The sequence below is a fragment of the Berghia stephanieae genome, chromosome 1, assembly GCF_034508935.2.
Source record: "Berghia stephanieae isolate SIO BIC M18660-M18661 chromosome 1, UCSD_Bste_1.3, whole genome shotgun sequence".
NCBI classification, from domain to species: domain Eukaryota; kingdom Metazoa; phylum Mollusca; class Gastropoda; order Nudibranchia; family Aeolidiidae; genus Berghia; species Berghia stephanieae.
This window is the reverse complement of record NC_088360.1, coordinates 67,267,444-67,289,906: the sequence shown is the minus strand read 5'-3', so window position 1 is coordinate 67,289,906 and position 22,463 is coordinate 67,267,444. Positions and strand designations below refer to the sequence as shown.

Sequence of the window (22,463 nt, the reverse complement as noted above, 5' to 3'; positions counted from 1 at the left end):
CTTGTTCTTGATTTAAAGGCTACAACCAGATTTAAAGTGTGATGCAACCCTCTGTATATTTTCAGAAGATACTAAAAACACTAGATAAATTTAAAGTGACTTGCTGTCTTGAAACTAATGGAATGCTAAATTTGCTCTCAACATGAAAGTAATGAAATACTTAATATGAAATCTTATCCTCTAACCTATACAGGAAGACCAGTATTGCCGCTGGATGGCAGCCTGCAAACTAGCGTCCAAGGGCAAGACGATGGCCGACAGTTCTTACCAGACTGAAGTGCAAGCACTACAATCATTTCTGGGCATGCAGCATACATCCGTATCTTCTCCAACCTCACCACACACTCCGAACTCTCCCCACAACTCCACCCACTCCACTCCTAGCCAAGTCGACATCCAGCCTGAAGATTTTGTCGCCTCCAGATTCTTTAAGAAGATCAAATCAAAAATTGTTAGTAGTTGGAGAATGTTATTTCTTTTTCTTATTATTATTTATGAAATCAATATTGCAGCAGCTTTTTGTTTTGTTTGTTTTGTTTCTATATTTTATCAAGAAATTTATCGACCAATGCCAAAGAATATATTTTAAAAATGGATATCTCATTTTTTTTCCATTTGATATGATTGCTTTTAGATTTTTAGGGCAGTACAATATAAAATTTTTTATGAATGTTCAGAATCTTGATTAATAAATTTGTATGCCATTTTTGGGACAGGAAGAGCATAAGACCTTTGAAGGACATCAAGTAATCTAGATATTTATTCTCCATATTTAAAATTGTTATTACAGTAGTGTTATTTCTATAATAATTCTTAGCATTACTAGCTACTATTACGGATTATCCTTATCCGTAATTTTTACGGAAATTTGATGACAATTACGGACTTTAGGAATTGGAGGAAATATTACAGATTTTCATTTCACAGCAATTTTGTCCTTCGAGTTACCACAGTTTTCAGGAGAATAAAAAATTCATAAAAAATTTTCTGAAAGTTATAAACGTTACTGCTTAGTTCCCCACTGATGATAGCTAAGTCGATCACTAACTTGTAATGAGGGCCATCAAAGTTTGTATTATGTGTAAAAGTTTGTGCGTAACCTTTTAAAAATGGTTCAGTATTACTGAAATTTTACCATTTATTACAATGAATTTTGTGTTGGTTACTAATGATGAAATTTTCAAGTAGGTGGCTTGTTTGTATTTCTAAAATTGATCTTCTCATTTTTTAAGGATATTTTCAATGTTTTCATCCTCAGCTTGTCACACGCATTCAAGAGGCCAATAACAATGTGCAAGAAATGTCATTAGTGGAGGCCAAGCTTGCCTACATCAAGGCTTGGCAATCTTTGTCAGAGTATGGGATTACATATTTCCGTATTAAAATGTCCAATGGCAAGAAAGAGGTAAAGTTTGGCATGTTTCAGATGGATATACATTTCGGGTTCAAAACCCAACAATAACAAAAAATTAAAACAATAATACTTCACTTAAAATTCGAAGAGTAATGGCCATTCAGGATAAGGAATGGCTGCATATTAATTTTTTTTTTCTGGGTTTTTATAATCCCTGTTTTTCTAATATTTTCAAAAAAGATATACAAACCAAACAAATGTTGTAATTATAATTCTTTAGACATTGTGATATACAATGTTATTTCCTGTGCCCTTTTGCTAGTCCAAGTAAGTACCACATCCACATTTCATCTGATATTCCTCCTTCAGTTCACATTAAACCTCATCTCCTTCCATCTACAGAATTACTTTACTTTTCATCTTTCCACTCTGGCATGTTTTTCATGGAATTGATGACTTTAGTATATTTATGATCTTTTAATCTTACATTTATTGGACGTTTTGAAAGAAATAATAAATATTCTCTATTTTATCTAGGAATTGTTGGGTGTTGCAAGCAACCGTTTGATACGCATGGACCTCAATTCAGGTGACTCGCTCCAGACCTGGAGATACAACACTTTACAGTCTTGGCATGTCAACTGGGAGGTTGAGAATGTTGTTTTGGATTTCGATAACCACAAAGTCACATTTGCTTCCATGGAGTGCTCTTGTAAAATTATCCACGAATTCATCGGAGGATACATCTTTCTGTCAATGCGGTCACAAGATAAGAACCAGGCTCTGAATGAGGAGCAATTCCACAAGCTAACTGGTGGATGGCACGAGTGATTTGTGATTTGTTAATTGTTGTAAAATTGAGTGCTTAAATTAGTTGTTGAAACCAAAACAGTGATTGATATAACAGTCGCATGCTAATGGGTGACAGGGACACTGTTTGTGCAAAGCATGAACCTGGTAGTTTGGATCAGTGTGAATTTGAAGTAGGGTGAATTGTTGATCAATAGAAAACTTCAGGTCTATTTGATACATAGATGGCTTTGTACATTTTTGATTATTTCATGTTTTGATAAACAATTTACTTTACACGTCATAACCTCGCAAGACATAAATGGGATTTCATCTTAATCATATTATTTAGCCATTTTAAGTGTGCTATAATGCTTCATTCATTCTTTTAAAAACAGCTCATCTTCCTCTTGCAATATCATGGATAAGCAGCAAAGTATTCATTAATTGTCACTTCTCTGAGAACTGGATTTTGTTGAGCTATTGGATAGAGGGTTAATATCATGAATTAACAAATATTCTTTATAATAAAATTCAAAAGACAAAGCGGTATAACTTCTATTGTAAGATGGAAGGGAGTCATGGACCCATCGTCATCACTGTGTCACATACATAGAAGTGAACACACCATGTCCAAATTCTTATGCTGTACTAATCCTTGCATGCTTATGCCATGGAATTGTGTCATAACAATCAGGGCCCATTCTTATGTAGGAGGACTAGGTTTAGTCCTTTGCCAGCCTAGTAAAAGACTTACTAGTCTTAAGCCTAGGTGAAGCAAGTGACTTTAAAAATTGGTTCCTACAAGCGTCTTCTAGTCTAGGTAGGCTTTTGCCTAGAACTGGGGGTGATAAGGACATTGACTAATTTGGTTATTTTGTGCTGAATAAAATCAAGCTCTCTAGTACACGATGGCTGGGATCTTCATACTTTCCAATGCAAAAGATTTGATTAGCACCACATCTGGTATAGCGTTGCTTGGTAAGCTCATATAAGAAGCAAATTTTTGAAGTCTTTGACTAAAATCAGGGACTAATTCCTTAGTCCTCTTCTATAAGAATGGACCCTGGTGTGGTAAATTTATTATTAACAGCAAGACATGTCCCACCTATAGGCTATATACATTTCTGAACGCAAATTATAGGCTTATTTATCATTATTTTAACGGAGAATATTCTGCATTGGCTTGTAAGTTTTTTTCCCATTATAATGATGAGTTCAAACAATATGAGTTATCTGTCATGTAAATAAGTACACAGAGATTTAAATTACTCATTTATAAAGGGCCTTTATTCTCCAATCCTTTCAAGCATTTGCTTTCCTCTACAAAATGAATTATTATGCAAATTTCGCCTTAGTATTATTTGTAATTATATTATATGTTGAAATTGTTTTAACTTTTAATTTTTATCTACCATTTTCTAATGTTGACATTGCATTTAAATCGCAGCCTTTTGTGTGTTTATTTTATTTTATTAGCTTTGGCTCTACGTGGTCTATATGTTCATAAATATTCATGCCCAAAGCAATAAATGTTTATAAATGCTGATCCTTCTTTGGATTACTTTGACATCAGACTTGATCCATCCACCAGTTCTTTTTAAAATGATGTTTGAAATGAGATACAAAATTTGTTTTTGTTTTTTTAATTGTTCTTTTTCATTCTTTCTAATTTTGATTTTAACGCTATTAATTGTAGACTGAGATGCGCATGAATGTATATACACTTTCTTCATTTCCTTTTTAAAACAAATGCAATAGGTTGCTTTTTTAACTGAAAAAATAAGGGGTGGTGTTTTCATTCTTTACATTATAATGCAGATAATGATACTATTTTAAATTTCAAAAAAATGTCAAAAGCTATTAAATCATCTGTTTTTAGTAAAGATAACAATTGTTATTACTCTATCGATGTTCTCAGATACATTTTATCTTGAAGAGAACATATTGTTTGTATCCAAAGCCTATGTATACTTTCAAAACTTAAATGAAATCATCATCTGTGATAAAGATAATTATATATAATCATTTTTGTCTGTTTTATCTGTGCTGTCTTTCCTGTTGATGTGGCTGTGCTACATTTAAAGCAATACATAACTAATCTGACTGGATGTTCGATGATAAATCAGTTTTTGGTTAGCCATTGTTAAGCCATGGGGGTAGAATTGGGAAAAGAGTTTTTAAGTCTTAACAAAAATATCATATAAGGAGCAATTTTTGTAAATAAAAGTAGGTTCTGGAAAAAGCTATTGCAGAGTATCTTGGAAATGTCTGTTTTTTATACTGTATTCGTTGACTTTATTTTTACATGAGCTCATCAAATTACAAAGATAATTCAAATCTTTTTATACAAGGGCAGGATTAAATGTCTTGACACTTGTCTGATATTTTCAAAACTATAAAAGAAATGAAATTGACAAAGCTTATTTCCATTCCCTTTATCATTTTAAATTTCAACATAGACACTGTTCCCATGCACACAGGTCTGCCAATATATGCCCAAGGTGTTGCAAAGCGTCGAAGAAGAATTTGCATGACATACTTTGACATAATTGAATTGCCTCCACCTGCATCTCACCATCACTGCCAAAAATTGTCCCCTTGAAGTGTCTCTTGAGAAAAAGGAAAAAGTCACTTGGAGATAAATCGAGACTGTAAGGGACTGTTCTATGACGACACGAAAACTTCTGTTTTCAATGTTATCATGCAGTTGTGTCAGCATTCTCAGTATCCTTTCTATGACCCTAGATCTCTTGAACTGTATATTCACCATTTACAGGTTTCAGTTGTCCATGAATATTTATGGCTACACTTCTCTAAGCAGTAAGGAAATCAATTACAAGCCCTCTGTTCATAATTCATTTAAAGTGATTTCTTCAACCGGCATGTTGGAATAGGGGTTTGTTCATTTAATTAATGGAAGAAAATTTTGTGCACATTTTGATGTATAGTGGTGCATTCAATACAATCGGAAATATCCGGTAGGCATCAAAACTTTTCAGCTACACCCAGTACAATCAAGCTTGGGTTGTTTAGCATTTTTTAAAAACTCATTTAGGATTAAGGATTTTTTTAAAAATAAAAAAGAAAGAAAATTAGTAAATCTTAAATTTTTAGTTCAAAGTCTGATATTCCAACTTTCACTTGAGACTGACTTTTTTCACTGATTAAAATTTGGAGGGAATTAAGCCATATTTAGGAAATCAATGATTATATGTGATCATGGTTGGAAACTTACAAATTCACTCACTAAAGCAAAAACTTCTAAAGTAAAATATAAAAACAGATTATTATGTCTCACCTGATAATCTTGTTAAATTTCAAATGTATTTTGACTATTATTGGTATAATTATTCACAATAGAAATTCCCTGTGCTGTCAACGAGGATTTTCTCTCAATTGATGTATAAAACAATATCATCCTTCAAACTTTTCAGATAACACTCATTATTCATAATTGAGCTTAAAGTCTAAGACTTGTATCTTCAGTATAGTATTTTAAACATATAATGCAACCAAAGGGTTTGATATATCTTAGTTATATTCTTGATCCAGCTTTCCCCTATTTTGTTATGTGTGAAATGCCAATGATTATATTATCAATATTAAATTCTTGTTTTTATTCATGATGGCATGGCTGTGCAGTCGACAAAGCTTTAATGCCACTATTTTAGTGTACAAGTTATAAGAGACCGTGTAAGAGTAAGTGTGACTGATGATTGTGTTATAAAATGACAAGGTGAATGTTTGTGTTATGAGTTCTATTTACTTTTCCTTTTAGATTGATATTGAACAAGACAATTCTTGCTCAGGTATAATATGCCTGGCTTGATGAATTTCTTTATATTAATATTGTTCCGCATAATTTATTACTATTAATAGTGTTTTAACCACTTTGCCATGAAATAATCTATGTCTATGTCAAATATTTTACTCATTTATGTTTGGACCTGTTCTTTTCTATCAACTGCTGACTAAAGTTTTTTTGTTTGGTTTTTTTTTTTTTTTGTCTCCTTCTTCTTACCTTTTGTGTAAAATGTTTTTGTTCCTTGCTTGTGTTAAGTCCTTGTTTTTATTTGAAGATAACAATATGCTGGCTTCAGTGACGTGTCATCCTGCATTATTCAATTCCGTTCTACATGCAAAGTAGTTCATTTGGAAAAAAAAAAGCGTTATATTGTAAATACTTCAAAAGCTTGGAGTTGTTTCACCAGGTGACTGTCTGACACGTTCGGATGGATTTGAAGTCACATTTTTCTCTCTGTATCCAATGCCTGTGACAAATTATTAAGTAATTTATATCACTTTTTATGCGTTGTAATACAGAATATAAATCATGTCTTTGAGAAATAACCGATCATTTATCATTAAGTTATACATAATAATGTAATACCATACCTGTTGTTTAAATATCTGTAAAAACCCTGCCAATAACTTTTACTTATATCACGAGCCTAGTTCAGTTTCCTAATATGTTTATTATATTTTTTTTTAAAACTCCGTTAGTATAATATAATGTACTAATAATATTCATCCCCATTTTACACAAGCACCTCCCATGTTAATGCATGTAAATAGTTATCTTATCATTACAACAGAACCATAAATTCCATCTTCACATCACAGTCACCATAACTCATATGCCAGCCATTACATTGTTGCCTCGTTAAATCAATCACAGCCACTGGATGGGGTTCTTGATCTCCTATAGTGGGCAGGGAGGTCACTTACTATGTCTTCTATCCCCCTTTGTATCTGTTTTCAACTTGCTTTCTGTCTTTGTCTTGGAATGAGATTACTTGGTTTTTTATCCTTTCCCTTGTCGGAGTCCTTGGCTGGGAAGGAAACAGTCAAATGTATAGTTAAAGTTTTGGGAGATGACATTTTATTTCCTTGTAAATCATCTCTTTGTTATGTATTGTTATATTTGTTGTTTTTAATGAATAATGTAAACAATTGAATATGTTCCTTTAAGTAAGATTTTGTGCTTGTAGGTGATCTCAAACTATGCACAATGATAGTATGCTCTTGGAATCTACATCTGTCATTCCATTCCCCTTAGTCTTATATTATTCTTTGGTGCTTAAATTGTAATTCTTTTTTTTTTTACTATCCCATTTTCTTCCTGTTAATGGCGCTGATATAGCCTAAATGTGTCGCAAGCGCCGCAAAACCCTTAAAACCAAACAAAACAATCACATCCACAGTTGTTACCACAATCATCGTCGTATCATCATAATCATCATCATCATTATCATCATCATCATCATCATTATCATCATCATCATTATCATCGTCGTCATCATCACTGTACGCCCACATGACTCTTACTCTAAATTTCACCACATAGAGCCATGTTTATGATGGTGCTTAATAGGGAACAAAAGTGTGATGTCAAAAAACTGGTTCCAATCTCATTGGAAGTGTAAAACCAGTCTTCCGGAAGACTGGATACATAATTGTGTAATTGATCTTCTGGTTTTAGAGTGATGGTGTCTTATTTTCTAGTCTAAATATATGCAGGTCGTCAATAAAGGTCAGCCATCCTAGCGCTTTTACGCCTCGTAATCCTAAGAATCTGCCTATACTAAAATTAAAATAGTTATGTCACCTTATGATTCAATAGGTAATCTATTCATTATTAGTCCTCCTGGTTACATCACTCCCAATGAGATTGGAACCGGAAGACAAGAAGGTGTGACGTCACGACTTCTCTGCCCTTTTGTTCTATTCTTTAGTTCTTTTGAATATTATTATCCTTCACTTTTGTAAAACTGCTTAATGTTTGTCTTGTCTGTTGACTATAATGATAATAAAATCAGGTTACATATAGGCCCATCTCACACCTTGTTGTTTTGTCACTTTGATTTAGCCATTACCCTTTCCACAACTCCCTTAATGGTGAACAGGTCAACTCTTGTTTTGTAATTTACCCCCCCCCCCCCCGGATGGTGGTCAGTTCAATTCTTCTTGTATAATTTACCCCCCCCCCCCCCCCCCCCCGCACCCCACCCCCGGATGATGGACGAATCATTTCTTGTTGCCCATCGCCTAAAAACGGTGATAGGAATGAACCAGGTACCGTCAAAGTGATTTTAAAATTTCAGGTGCGCCAGTACTATTTTGATTTATGACACCATAACAAACTACGTATCCGTAGTGTTTTCAGAAAAACATGATACTGTATTAACTTAAGTGTCATTTTTTGACTATTGATGATGTGCGTTTAAACTTACAACATCCGCCAGCCGCATATAAATACTATCATACAAAACTATGTGTAACCTTAAGATCTGATTAATACAATTTAGTGAGGATTATAAAAATGGCTTATAACGGACCGACACACAAAACTATGTGTAACCTTGAACTTTTATAGCATGGATAATACAGTTAAGTGAGAATTACTCATAAATGTGGATGGCAAAAAACAATAACAAAGACCCGAGTGACCTCAACTTCATTCTATTTATAAACAATAACAGTAACAGAGAGATGAATGACGTCCGTACCTTCTATAAAATTAAAATTGATTTTAATCATCCAAATCACCCTGACATAAAACAGCCTTGAGACAAGTGGTCACATACATCATGTAGAAGGAACAAAATTGACGTGACCTTGCTATTTGTTATTGTTTTTAGACTGCCATTTTTATGATTAGTTCTCAGGGCGGGGTCCTTTGAGTTGCTTTTTGTCTTTGTCTTGGAATGGGAGTCCTTGACTGGGAGGGAAACAGTCAAATGTATATTTATAGTTTTGGGAGCTGACATTTTTTTCCTTCTAAATCATCTGTTATGTATTGCTATTGTCAGTTATGTATTCTGTAAACATTTGAGTGTGCTCCTCTTCTTAGTGAGATCCTGTGCTGATGCCTGGATGAGACTTTAAGGTGATCTCAAACTAAGTACATTGATGGTATGCTCTTGGAATCTACATCTGTACCCTTTTGAACCAATTCCTCTTTGTCTTACTTTGTTCTTGGGTGCTTTGTAAATTTACAATATTTTTACTATCCCATATTCTTCTTTTTACTGGCCTGATGTGTCCTGAATGTGTCGCAAGCGCCGTAAAACCCTTAAAAACAAAACAAACAAAATATGGTTAGTTCTCACGAAATTCTATCAATCAGACAAGACCTAAAAACGCTCAAGGTTACACATAGTTTTGTGTTTTGATACGTTATATCCAGCTAGCGGATTTTGTGAGTATTTAACGTATAAATAAACAAAAATGAACCAACAGCTTCAAAAAGAACAAAATATCAAACATGGAACGTTTCGGGCTCAAAACACCTTCTTCACCCCAGAACAAAAAAAAAAAAAAAACAAAAAAACAATGAAAACATAAATACATTACAAAAAAATCAGATCGACGGCAGAGAGATGTTCGGCAGGTCCTTTCTGTATAATAAGCATATTGGGATGTTACAGACAGAAGCAACTAATGAGTGCCAAATTTGTTGGAAATAAACAACGCATAAAATTTGGTGCGTTAAATTTTTTTTTAAACAGGCGTGTGTAGAACAAAAATATCTAGATATTTGTGTCAAATGTATCTGTTGAAATAAACCAAATCCATAAGTGTGAAGAATGGACAGTGATCCTCTTGATCTACTCCAACGATCAAGGAAATAATACAAGCTTTTGAAACTAAATAATAATAATAATAATAAATCATTTGTGTAGCGCGCAAATTCCACGAATTCGTGCTCTAAGGCGCTTTACAATAAAACGCGTATCTAGATCTATTCACAAAGGGAAAATAAAATAAAAAGTACAGCACTGAAAACTAAATTTGAAAAACATTAAACTATATTAAGTAAAGGCTATTTTAAATAGTTCAGTCTGTAAATTGGACTTGAAAGAGTTAAAAGTTGGAGAGTTTCTGGTTGTGGAAGACAGAAAATTCCAGATTTTTGGAGCTGCATTAGAACAAGACCTGTTGGAAAATTGTGTTCTTGGTATAGACCTAATTTCGAGTTGAATGGAAAGAGAGGATCGAAGATTTCTAATGATGTAAGAAATACCACAGAAGCGATAGTCTAGTAATATTCCAGTCTGAAGTTGAGTCCACTGGGCTTTAAACATCCCAGTGATTTAATCAGATGTGTTTCCTGTTTGCGACTCAATACCCAAACTTGAGCGGCCTTGGTGCCGGGATGGCCATGTAGGTTAAAATGTCGGCCACACCTGAATCCGATTTGTTGGCAATGTCCTGTGGATGCTGTGCAAAGTGATCTCCCAGTCTTTTCCCCGTCTCGCCAACGTAACTTATTACAATGTGCGTATCTAATGGCACACATAAGGTTGCGGTCTGTACAACAGGGCTCTCACTCGGTCGGGAAGTCGGGAAATGGTCTTGAATTTTCTAATTTCTTCAAGATCGGGAAAAAACGGTCTTGAAAATAAAAGCGGTCTTGGTTTTTCTTGTCTGAGTCGGGAGCTTTCAAATCGGGTGTAGTCATAAACCTGAAGTTTGGTGTCATATTATTTACTTATTTACTTATTAAGCAGTGATGATAATCTTCCGCGGAATTCCGGGATTTTGGGAACTTCTCAGAATTTTTCAGCTGAATTTGCCGTGTCAAACATTTTCCTCAAAACCACAAAAATCACCATAATGTCCTATGTCATATTTTGACACCTGTGCTCAGCCTCGTGAAATTTGGTGACGGTCCCGTCTTTATGACGTCGTGCCAGACACAGATGTCACAACACAATTGATACAGAAGACCAGTGGTATCTTTGATTAGTTGATGGTTGAAGGGGAGGGATAATAAATGGGTCTTGATTTTTTTCTCTCTGATGTAGGTGCCTATTGCCTTTTTAATTTCTCTCTCTCTCTCTCTCTCTCTCTCTCTCTCTCTCTCTCTCTCTCTCTCTCTCTCTCTCTCTCTCTCTCTTTTTGTTTCACTTTTCTCCTTTTTTTTTTTAAACGTATGGTCTTTTCATAAATTATTCTTGTAGAGAAGTCCTCCCCCTCCCCCCCCCCTCTCTCTCTCTCTCTCTCTCTCTCTCTCTCTCTCTCTCTCTCTCTCTCTCTCTCTCTCTATTTCTTTCGCAACCATCCATTAAATAATCTGGCAATACAGAGATACAATAAAGCAATGGTGATTGGCTTAGTTTACTCTTCTTTTTTTTTTTTTTTTGCCTTTGGACTATGGTTTGACATTTGAGAGATTCTTTGGTTGTATTTATAGGCTCCATAACCACTAGGTTTCCGTAACAAAGATATTGTAGCCTGCTTTAAAAAGTAAACATCAAAAGAAAACAACACTGGCCTTTTATTTGAATATTACTGTAGGCCGTAGGCCTTTAAAATGTTATGTGAAAAGGACAATTCATTAAATGTTTACAAAAAGTAAATTTATGTCTAATGATAAGAATGGATTTACACTAGTAGTCATATATTACATAATACAAAACCTTCCTGTTATTTTTACATTTTGCTTGTGTTTGAGAGACCGAGAAAGTTTCCTCCTTTTTGATAAATTACTATTATTATCACTGATTAAGCTATGTTAAGTTAACTGCTAATCATCATGCCTGGTGGAACATTCCAGGAGTTCTGGACCAAATATCTGGCTTTCAAAGACTGGTTTAAAAATACTAGCAACAATCTTGAAACATACTGCATATTGTGTAAAAAGAATATTTATATCAAGGCCACAGGAAGGTCTGCTTTGACTTCCCACATGCAAGGGAACAATCACAAGTCACTAGCATTTGCTATATCTAGGAGTGACAGGGGGTCGTTACTTAACTTTGTTGCAAAGCCGTCTACGTCTACTAGCTTCTGATTCAAAGCAGGCACAGGTGATGCCAAAGCCTTCAGATAGTTTTGTGCTTAAGTCCGATGTCATTGATGCTGAGATTTGGTGGTGTGTGAGAACGGCAATGAAAATCCACGCTGCCAGTTCGAATGAAGACATTGACTTGACTACTTTTATTTGAAACAAAAATTTAGTTGTGGAGAAACTATTGGTCATGAAAAAAATGTTGGCAGTCTTGAATTTTGAAATGGGTTTTGAGTGGGAACCCTGGTACAAGTAAAAGGTCTTGTGATGGTCCAAACTTTCTCCAGAAATGCAATGGTCTTGTCTTCATAAATATGCTCACACGTCCTGCATTTAGGCCTCATGCATCGGCGAGCTGGAGGTTCATTGTCTTCGGACGGCTCTGGACGGCTGCGTACAAGCAAGTCCTTTAAGTTCCGATCCCTTCGATATGCTACCAATGGCAATTAAGAGAAAGGTCCCCGTGTGTCCTCATCAGCTTGGAGAAGGACATAGTGGAAGTGATCTATATTCAGGTTTTCGTCCAACCAAGTCATCTATCACATGATTTGTTGCTGTCCAACTATTGAATACTTCTTTACAAATGAAAACACGCTGTGTTGTTTATGAAAGTTGTAAACATACCAATGAATCAAGCTGAACAAAACAAAAACAAAAAACCAATAAAAACAATCGTGATGTTAAATATTTCAAAAGATGCGAACTCTTCTCAGTATGTGGGTCACTTTGAGCACATATTCCATGTGCCAACGTAACTAGACTAATGACCTCAAGTTCATGGAAAGGTAATATAGATCATTCCTATTATTCATCAAAACATTCTTAACTTACGAGTAGTTAGCATGGGGGGGGGGGGGGGGGGGGGGTGTAAGGACCAAGATAGGAAAAGCAATGGTTACCTATGTCGCTTTGGTCCAGTTTCAAAACATCCGCTCTTTGTGGAAGATAATTGGAAAATGTCAGTTGTTATTTTATTATTATTACACGCCTCTTTTGCTGGCCAGACGAATCGTAATCACACAAAAATAGCTATTTGTAGTCTTTAACGTTTATAGAATGTAGTTAGAGGACCTCAATGAGAACTAATCACTGAACTAACGGTCCAGAAACAACAAAGAGAGAGAGAGAGAGAGAGAGAGAGAGAGAGAGAGAGAGAGAGAGAGAGAGTATTCCCCCTTCTTTCCCACATATGTGTTCTGACTCCGTGATTGAATCGTTGGGTCTGTTAGATCTTACGGAAAGTACTTTGTGAAAGACTAGCGTCGTGTCCAAAGGAAAGTAAGAAATTGCCATTGAGCGTTTCGTACCCACGCATAAAACACTATGTATAACCTTTAAGTAGGTTCTCGACGGAAGCCGATTGCTATGGCTGCCACCCAATGCCGCCACTTGCTGGTGGAAAAGCCTTGCAACTTTTCCCCCGAGTTTCGATGAGTCACCGCCCCCTCGAGGGATTGAATTCATCCAAACCGACTTCCATCTCGGATACGAAGCTCTGTTCGAAGTCAGGGAGGCTACGTACAAGGGTTGTCCGGACTTATTTCGGCTCGAAACAGGGGGCACCGTCCATTATGCGCTTGAGGGGGGTATCCCCATTCCCTCTCTCTCTTTGATCGTATTAAGCCAGTTGTTTGTAATCGTCTCCCGCCGGACATGGGGGGGGGGGGGGGGGGGGGGGGGGGGCTGGATTGCTGCCATTATCGTTCCCCATTCTTTAGGCGTCGTTGCCGGCGTTCCTGACACTATGTGCATGGACTTGCGAAGTTTCGCATCTACCTTCTCCACGTTATTGCTTTTACCCCAAACGCAATACTCCGCAGTGGAAGAACATAGTGCTAGAGAGAGAGAGAGAGAGAGAGAGAGAGAGAGAGAGAGAGAGAGAGAGAGAGAGAGAGAGAGAGAATTCCTCCTCCCCCCGCCCCGATATGTATTTTGGTGCCGTGATTGGCTAACTGGGTCTGTTAGATCGAGTGGAAATTACTGTGCGATTGATTAGCGTCCTGTCTGAATGATGGTAAGCAATTGTCATTGTCCATTTCACGCTCCAGAATTCAAGATATAGATAGAATGCGCTTGGCCAAGGAGTTCACAACATTGCCATCCGGAAGTATAACGGACCAACACACAAACTCTGTGTAACCATGAACTTTTATAGTCTGGTTAATACAGTTTGGTGAGAACAACTCACAAACGCGGATGGCAAAAACAATAACAAAGGCCTGAGTGACGTCATCTGCATACTATCTATAGCCGACTGCGGGACCAAATGGCTCTAAAGGACTATGTTTAATTTTTTTTTTAAATACACACCTGTTCTGCTGGCCAGAAGGATAGGACTCACGGAAACATTCCTTTAACGTTATTAGTTTGTTGTTAGAAGGACTCCAGTGAAAACTAATCACCCAACTGGCAGTCTAAAAACAGTAACAATCGCTTTATTACCGTAACACTCATTCATTCCATATATGCTGTTCTAATTAAAGAAAAGAAACATCGAAAACAACAATGTTTAATCAAGCCTTTTCTAATTGGGTCCGGTCATCAGACCTGTAAATATGTACACGTAGGGTTTATTCATTTAGATTGACCCAACCACCACCCCCCCCCCCCTCTCTCTCTCTCTCTCTCTCTCTCTCTCTCTCCCTCTCTCTCTCCCTCTCTCTCTCTCTCCCTCTCTCTCTCTCTCTCTCTCTCTCTCTCTCTCTCTCTCTCTCTCATGAATGGATGAAAAGTGTCGAAAAAGGATTCAACAATTAGGATATATATTAGATGTTATTTTATTATTATTACACACCCATTTTAGTGCACATGTGAATTGTACTCATGCAAAAAATAACTATGTGTAACCTTTAACGTTTATAGAGTAGTTAGAAGGACTTCAATGAGAACTAATCACCGAACTGGTGGTCTCAAAACAATAACAATGAGAGAGAGAGAGAGTTTCCCCCAACCACATATGTATTTTGACGCCGGAAGATGATAACTGGGCTGTTAGATCTAGCGGAAAGTACTTTGCGATAGACTAGCGTCATGTCCAAAGGATAGTAAGCAATTGCCATCATCTGTTTCACGCTCTAGAATTTAAGATATGGGCACCATGGGCTTAATGGCTCGAAATAAAATACACACCTGCTGGCCAGATGAATTGTACTTACGAAAAAAAAAATACCTTTAACATTTCTAGTTTGTAGTATGATGGACTTAAGTGAAAACTAATCATCCAACAAAAACAAAAACCCAATGAAAACAAATACATTACTAAAAAAAAACCCAGATCAACGGCAGATGGCTGAAGAAGGGTTTTGAATCCAAAACTATCCGTCTTTTGTATTTTGTTCTGTTATATTCATTTCTGTTGATTGCTTTGTATAGTGAATACACAGAGATTCTTAACACTTTGTCAAAACAGACATTGTTGAAATTCTTCTGTTGTATTTTTTAAAATAATATGTCTAATCAACTCATAACAATAATAATAATAATAATAATAATAATAATAATAATAATAATAATAATAATAATAATAATAATAATAATAATAATAATAATAATAATAATAATAATAAATTAATCAATTGTTGAGGAAATGAAATCTCAAAATCATTATTTCAAGTCCGAACATTAATTCCTATCAAATATTTTATTTTCCACTACGATAACTGTCCATAAGCTTTTTTATGAACATAATCTTCAAACAAGTGGCAGTAACGAGAAACAAATGTCATTCGGATAGACTGGCTGGATTGGATCCTTTTTCTCACTGGAGATCCTTTCTCGTGTGCATCCACAAGGTCAAAGAATTGAAAGGATCTGAAAAATAAAGAAAAGAAGAAAAACAAATCTGTTATGCGGGCTTGGTGCGCTTGTGGACATCATATTGGAATACAAATAAGCATAAAGAAGCACTAAATTATTTGTAAGGGCTTTTAAACAGTGCAATGGGCAAGACATTGAATATTCAATAAATTGGAGGTCATATCTTCCAGACAGAGCATGAACTGCGATATGGCTTGTGCTTCACAGAAGCTTGCGTTGTTCTGAAGTTTCTAATCTCTTATTGGACTGCATTTTTTTAAATTAAGGAGCTCATTTTTATTTTTTATTTGACACACGCTCATACAGAGTTACTTTTTTGATTAATATTTTTTAGGAGGGGGGGGGGGGGGGGGGGGGGGTAAGAGATGCACACGTTATAAAATATACTCACTTTCCAGGATCTTCTTTTTTCTTTCTTGACTCATCAAAGTGTTTGAAGCTAAATCTGTCACACGTGATTGGCTTTTTATGAGTTTCCCCAAGGACTGCATGGTGGATAACTGTTAAAGTCTGAGGCTGAGTAAGGCCTGCATCTGTACACATGTTAGCTACAGTCAGTATGATGGTTTCAAAGAGTCGTTCATCAGTGCTTACGACGAGATCTAAACCATGAAAAAAATATACAAAATATTGTTTTACAAAACAATTGATAAAAACCTATTTTAATATTAATAAACGGTAATATTAAAATCCAAAATATTTTTATAAGTAAAAAAAAAGTTGTAAATAGTTGGGAGACTTTCGAGAACTCAACTTTTATGGAGACAAAAACAAAGAATGAATTATAAGGTACAATGAAATTTTCATTTCCACTAGTAGGCCCTACACAGAAATACTGATCAGGGGCCGTTTTCATGAACGGACAAGCGCTTAGTCTTTGACTATTTCTGACTTGAAAATATCGGATTTCATGTGAGCTGACCAAGCAAGTCCCAAACTAAAATCACGGCACCTTCGGACTAAGTTTGGCCAAGTTTTAGTCATTTGCTTCGGCAGGACTTCACAAGCTTAGACTGAGACTAGTTACTAGTTATAGCGCCAACAAGATGGCAGCTGTTTTTCAAGATTATATTGATATTTGACACTTTTCTTTTATACTGAAAATGAAATATTGATGCATTAGTACTGTCAGTATCATCACTGATAAATCAACTCATAATCATGATCCTCATCATCATCATCATCATCATCACCACCACCACCATCATGGACATCAGGAGCAGCAGCAGCAGCATCGTCATCACTACCTCATAAAATCCCCATTATTATAATGTCCTTCATCCCTATTGTGGTTTAAAACAATAACAACAACACGAATTTTGGTTGAAAACTATAACAACAACACAAAATTTCCAAATTCAACGGGGCTTCCTTGATTTCTCCACTGATCACAGTCACATCCCTCGTGCACCACTTACAACCAATGAAGTGTGTACGTAATTATCCGATATACTAGAGTGTGTACATACTCATTAAACCCATAATAACATTCATCATGTATTTACTGCCCACGTCTCAGCTTCTATATCCAACATGACAATTGATCATCACGAGATACAATCAGGCAAAAACCAGTACAAAACTACGGATCCATGAGCCGTATGGCTCTGAGCACTGCTACTGATCCGTCGCATCATCGTTTCCTTGGTAAAGCACTTTATGAATATTACTCTACTTACTTGAAAATTTCAATTTCAGTAACCAACACAAAATTCATTGTAATAAATGGTAAAATTTCAGTAATACTAAAGTAAACCATAAAAAATGTTACATACAAACTTTATAATATGTAAAATAACTTTGTTGTTGACGACCACCATCACGGGTTAGCGATCGACTTAGCTATCACGGGCAGGGAACACATTTATAACTTTAAGGAACTTGTTAAAAGAATTTTTTAATGCTTAAAGTTGCGCTAACTTAAGAAACGGAAAAAAAATATTTTTATAACACTGCGACAAGATTGTGAAATCAAAATCGGTAATATTTCTTCCATTACCGTAAGTCCGTAATTGTCATCAAATTTCCGTAAAAATTACGGATGGGATGATCCGGGCAGGTAGGGCTAATGCGAGTGTGATTTCCATGGCAACCAACTCAACAATCATATTGAGTCAAGCTTAAATTCTAATTTCCAACAGTAAATGGATACAGACCTGTTTTATCAATCCCAACAGGACAGGTGCCCTGCACAGTTTCGTTGTTTTCCAGGGCTGTATTGACATTGACACTGTAATTATAGTTGTTTTTCTCGTATTCCTCTGGCCAGCAAAGTACAGGTCGTATAACATTAGATGACCCTAACATCTGCCTTAATCTCCGTAAAGGTAAACTACTGAGAGGGCAAAGCATTACCAAGGAGGATGAGATGTAGTCTTTAATTTCCTCTGCTATTGAATTCATTTGAGCCGGTAGGACGCAAAATATTGCAACATGAACAGATGAGATAAGACGTTCGTTATTGAAGTAACACTCAACGCCCTTATGTTGCAGATATTCTGTCAGAAAGAAAAAAAAACAACATTTTAATACAATAAAATGTATTCATACTTATACATTTCTGCGTAATGAAATAATGTTTGTTAATTTATTTGTGTACGTCATGGGATTTTATTCTAAATATATTTTTTTAATGACAACTTTAAATTGATTAATCAAATGTAATTAATGACATGCATTTTTTTTTTTAAATTTCAGACAGCACAAAATTAATATATGTACCAACAACGCTATATCGTCATGATATCAAAGTCATGTTTTGTTATAATCCCCACTGGAACCAGTTTCCATCCATGCTGCTAACATTCTCAGGGTCCTTCCTTATTTGACATCATTGACAATGCTGCAGACAGGGTCTATACATTGATTTACAACTCATGTCAAACTAAGTGAAACGTCCTAAATTTAGTAGTAGTAGTAGTAGTAGTAGTAGTAGTAGTAGTAGTAGTAGTAGTAGTAGTAGTAGTAGTAGTAGTAGTAGTAGTAGTATTGGTAGTAGTAGTAGAAGTGGTATTAGTAGTAGTAGTAGTAGTAGTAGTAGTCGTAGTAGTAGTAGTAGTAGTAGTAGTAGTAGTAGTAGTAGTAGTAGTAGTAGTAGTAGCAGCAGTAGTAGTAGTAGTAGTAGTAGTAGTAGTAGTAGTAGTAGTAGTAGTAGTAGTAGTAGTAGGAGTAGGAGTAGTATTGGTAGTAGTAGTAGAACTGGTATTAGTAGTAGTAGTAGTAGTAGTAGTAGTAGTAGTAGTAGTAGTAGTAGTAGTAGTAGTAGTAGTAGTAGTAGTAGTAGTAGTAGTTGTAGTAGTAATAATTGAAGTAAACATGTCGGTATGATGATAGTAGTAGTAGTAGTAGTAGTAGTAGTAGTAGTAGTAGTAGTCGTAGTAGTAGTAGTAGTAGTCGTAGTAGTAGTAGTAGTAGTAGTAGTAGTAGTAGTAGTAGTAGTAGTAGTAGTAGTAATTGAAGTAAACATGTCGGTATGATGATGTTGTAATAGTAGCAGTGGAATGAATAGCTGTTGTTGTTGTTGTTGTTGTTGTTGTGATGATGATGATGATGATGATGATGATGATGATGATGATGATGATGATAATAATAATAATGAATATATCATAATATACATATTTAATCTGTCAAATTGGGTCATGCACCAAGTGAGAATTGAGTTATCCTTAATTAATTATCCTTACGCATAAAGCCTCATTATTTGAAATTGTACCAGTACCAACCTTTGTTATACGGATTAGCTGTTACTCCAAATCATTAACACAATGGCATTTATAACGGAAATAATTGTATTTTACTTATGTATAGCATGGGGTACATTTGTGTCTCACAGTACAGGAATCGAACAAGAGAAACGTCTTGCCTGTGCATCTACAAAACTATTCACTTTTTTCAAACAATTTTTCAATATTACTGATATCATACTTTTTGAGGAATTTTCCAAATTTGGCGCAAAACCGTTGAATTTTCCAAATTTGGCGCAAAACCGTTGAAAAACGAATATTTTAGAGCTAAAAAACAAACAAAAACAAAACAACAAAAACAGGCATTGGGGCACTTATGTAGTACATAGTAGAGGAATAGGGTTAAGCGTTGACTTTAAGACTGTTGACTTTATACTGTATGGGAAATCTAAGGCGAAGGATCACAAAATCCAGAGATACAAATTTGTTGTTTTTTTTTATTTTTTTTTTCATGTCTGGAGAAGTCTCATGTTCAAGACTGGATTATCTTTATGTTCATGGTATTTTATTCCGAAAGTGTGGCCAGAGTTCCTTTTTTCCTTTTTTTTTTTTTTTTTTGAGTTTATTATTGATAAACACAGTGCAACTAAACCCTAACTTAACCAACACACAAAAGAAAGATACAGTAGAACCTCAGTATAATAGATTCAGATGTAACAGGGCCTCGGTTATAACAGTTTTTTTTAATCCCCATTTTTTCTCCCTCTTCGCCTTTAGTAAAATTAATTGGCTATAGCGTGACTTTCAAGAGCCTAATCGGTGCGTGGAAACCTCTCAATATATCCAAAGAAAATGCATTATAACACATTACGCTCAAGTAAGCTGAATGTGACCGACAGCTGAGCTAGACCTAGTTTGTGAATATTTTGTGTGTGTGTGTGTGTGTGTGTGTGTGTATGTGTGTGTATGTGTGTGTGTAGGCTTATTACTACTAACTACATCATTTTCAGTATAAAATTGGCCTTGCTAAAGGCAGATAGTGTGTAGCACGAATCACACACACACACACACACACACACACACACGCACGCGTGCGCAGAGAGAGAGAGAGAGAGAGAGAGAGAGAGAGAGAGAGAGAGAGAGAGAGAGAGAGAGAGAGAGAGAGAGTGAGAGAGAGAGAGAGTGTGTGTTATAGGCCATTTGAGTTATTTCACATGAAATTCGGCTATAACAGGAGTTGGTTAGAACAGGGATTCTAGGCTGGTCCCACCACAGTTATACTGATGTTCCACTGTATTGAAAATTTAAAAAAAAATTTAAATTCTAAAGCAGGCCATGTGTTTATTTAGTTACATGTTAATGAACAACAAGTTGTGATTTAGGTTCATATTACCTAAAGTCTCTGGCCTTCTTGTTGAAATGTGAAGTTTACTTGGGTGAAGTTGTCCATAAGTGAGGAGACAGTGAGCTATCTGACTACCCACTCGCCCACAACCAATAATACCAACATTCAACGATTCCATTCCTGCTTCACCGTGAAGAATTTTGGCAGTTCTTTTTATATCTGGGTTTTTCAAGTTCAGAAGCATTTCCCTGAAATAAGAAAGTCAGTCGCAAAGTTCTGATGCATATAAATTTCAATGAAGAAGAACAGGTCATTGGCTAAATTATACTTATGCTGGAATAAAACACTTTTTATAGGCGAGATGTAGACAAAGAATCAGACTACCTACTCATAACAAGATTAGTAAAAAATCTAAGTCTGGAATTATAATTTTATTTCCAGATCTCTGGAAGTTTTCCCAAGATTGTGGTGTTGATGTTGTAGTGGTAGTGATGATGACTATAAGGATAATGATTATGATGTAATGGTGGTGGCGGTTGCTGTAATTTTGATAACTATATGGTAGTAATGGTAGTGGCAGTAATGATGATGATGTGATGGTTGTGGTTGTAGTGTCAGTGGTAGCGATGATGACGAGGAGGATAGTGATGATGTAAAGGTGACGGTGGTTGCTATAGTGTTGATAACGATGTGGAGGTTTCTGTTGTAGTAGTAGTACTGATGATGTGGTGGTGGATGTAGTAGTTTATTGATGGTAACTTCTATTATTTGTAGGAGCACTGACATATGAGTCGAGCAACGGCGAGAGAGAGAGAGAGAGAGAGAGAGAGAGAGAGAGAGAGAGAGAGAGAGAGAGAGAGAGAGAGAGATTCCTGGAACTTTATAAAATATATTTAATTAACTGTAAAGAATACAATAAAAGGGGACGGAAATATTCTCATTAAAGTAATCTGACAAATAAGCTGCTAGATTTCAAGATGTGAAGTGAACGAATAATGATCAAGTTGGAGAGGTGCGGACCGTGAGATTTTCATGGATTGGATTGGGGTAACAAAAACTAAACAAAACACGATATTGTCAAGTTTCAGACTTGATAGAAAAGTTGAAACGTTCAAAATCTCAATTCTAAGCCACACAAAATGTTTCAATCATCCCTCCTCTTCTTTCATTCTCAAACACACTCTCATTCAACTTCAAGCCATTCGACAACACACCATTTTGAACAGAAAATACAGTGTTGTGTTCAGTCAGGGTACAACCGTTGTACTACAACGACTAATTTTCAGAGACGGGAGAGCGCTTCTACTACTGCGAATAGTAATTCCGCCGTGGACTCACTATTTGCAGTACTATCTATCTAAGCGAATAAGCACTTCGGTTCGTATCAGTATCATAAACTTACTTTGTCTTCTTCAAGATGTCAACAATTACTGTTGCCAAAGCACACTGAGAAACTGATAAAGCATGATTTCTGGCTCTTAAAACCAAAAGCTTCTCCTCCTCTTCGGTCAATGCACTTTCAAATTGGAGAGAGAGTAAATTACGGGTTATATCATTTGTTTTCTCCTGGGTTCTTGATTCCTGCAGTCGCGTCACAAGCGCCATTTTGTTTCTATGGAAAAGGGGAACCTACTCTTGAAAATTCGCGTAACATATAAACTTCCTCTTTAGGAATCT

General features: G+C 35.8%; 2 protein-coding genes across 2 annotated transcripts in view; one reads left to right on the top strand and one right to left on the bottom strand.

Annotated features, from left to right (window-relative positions):
• Positions 1–7,986, top strand: part of LOC144979989 (fermitin family homolog 2-like) — an 87,931-nt gene extending 79,945 nt beyond the window's left edge. Inside the window, exons 10-12 of the mRNA XM_078927420.1 lie at positions 194–451; positions 1,259–1,405; positions 1,892–7,986. Coding sequence (XP_078783546.1) covers positions 194–451; positions 1,259–1,405; positions 1,892–2,185 — 699 coding nt within the window. The 3' untranslated portion in view covers positions 2,186–7,986. The remainder of the gene's footprint in view (positions 1–193; positions 452–1,258; positions 1,406–1,891) is intronic.
• A 6,581-nt stretch (positions 7,987–14,567) lies between these two features.
• On the bottom strand, positions 14,568–22,423 carry LOC144979987 (NADP-dependent oxidoreductase domain-containing protein 1-like). Its single transcript, XM_078927405.1, has 5 exons — positions 22,189–22,423; positions 20,835–21,034; positions 17,915–18,256; positions 16,150–16,360; positions 14,568–15,752 (listed from the first exon to the last, which is right to left on the bottom strand). Exons 1-5 carry the CDS (start codon positions 22,389–22,391, stop codon positions 15,593–15,595), a joined length of 1,116 nt encoding a protein of 371 aa, XP_078783531.1. The 5' UTR covers positions 22,392–22,423; the 3' UTR covers positions 14,568–15,592.
• Positions 22,424–22,463: the final 40 nt, after the last annotated feature.

Bases quoted from the DNA above. Each gene is read 5' to 3' on its own strand.
- LOC144979987 (XM_078927405.1), bottom strand. From the start codon at position 22,391: ATGGCGCTTGTGACGCGACTGCAGGAATCAAGAACCCAGGAGAAAACA. The intron at 21,035-22,188 runs GTAAGTTTATGA...TTCTTATTTCAG, and splicing joins GACATCTTGAAGAAGACAAA to GGAAATGCTTCTGAACTTGA. The intron at 18,257-20,834 runs GTAATATGAACC...TCTTTCTGACAG, and splicing joins AAGAAGGCCAGAGACTTTAG to AATATCTGCAACATAAGGGC.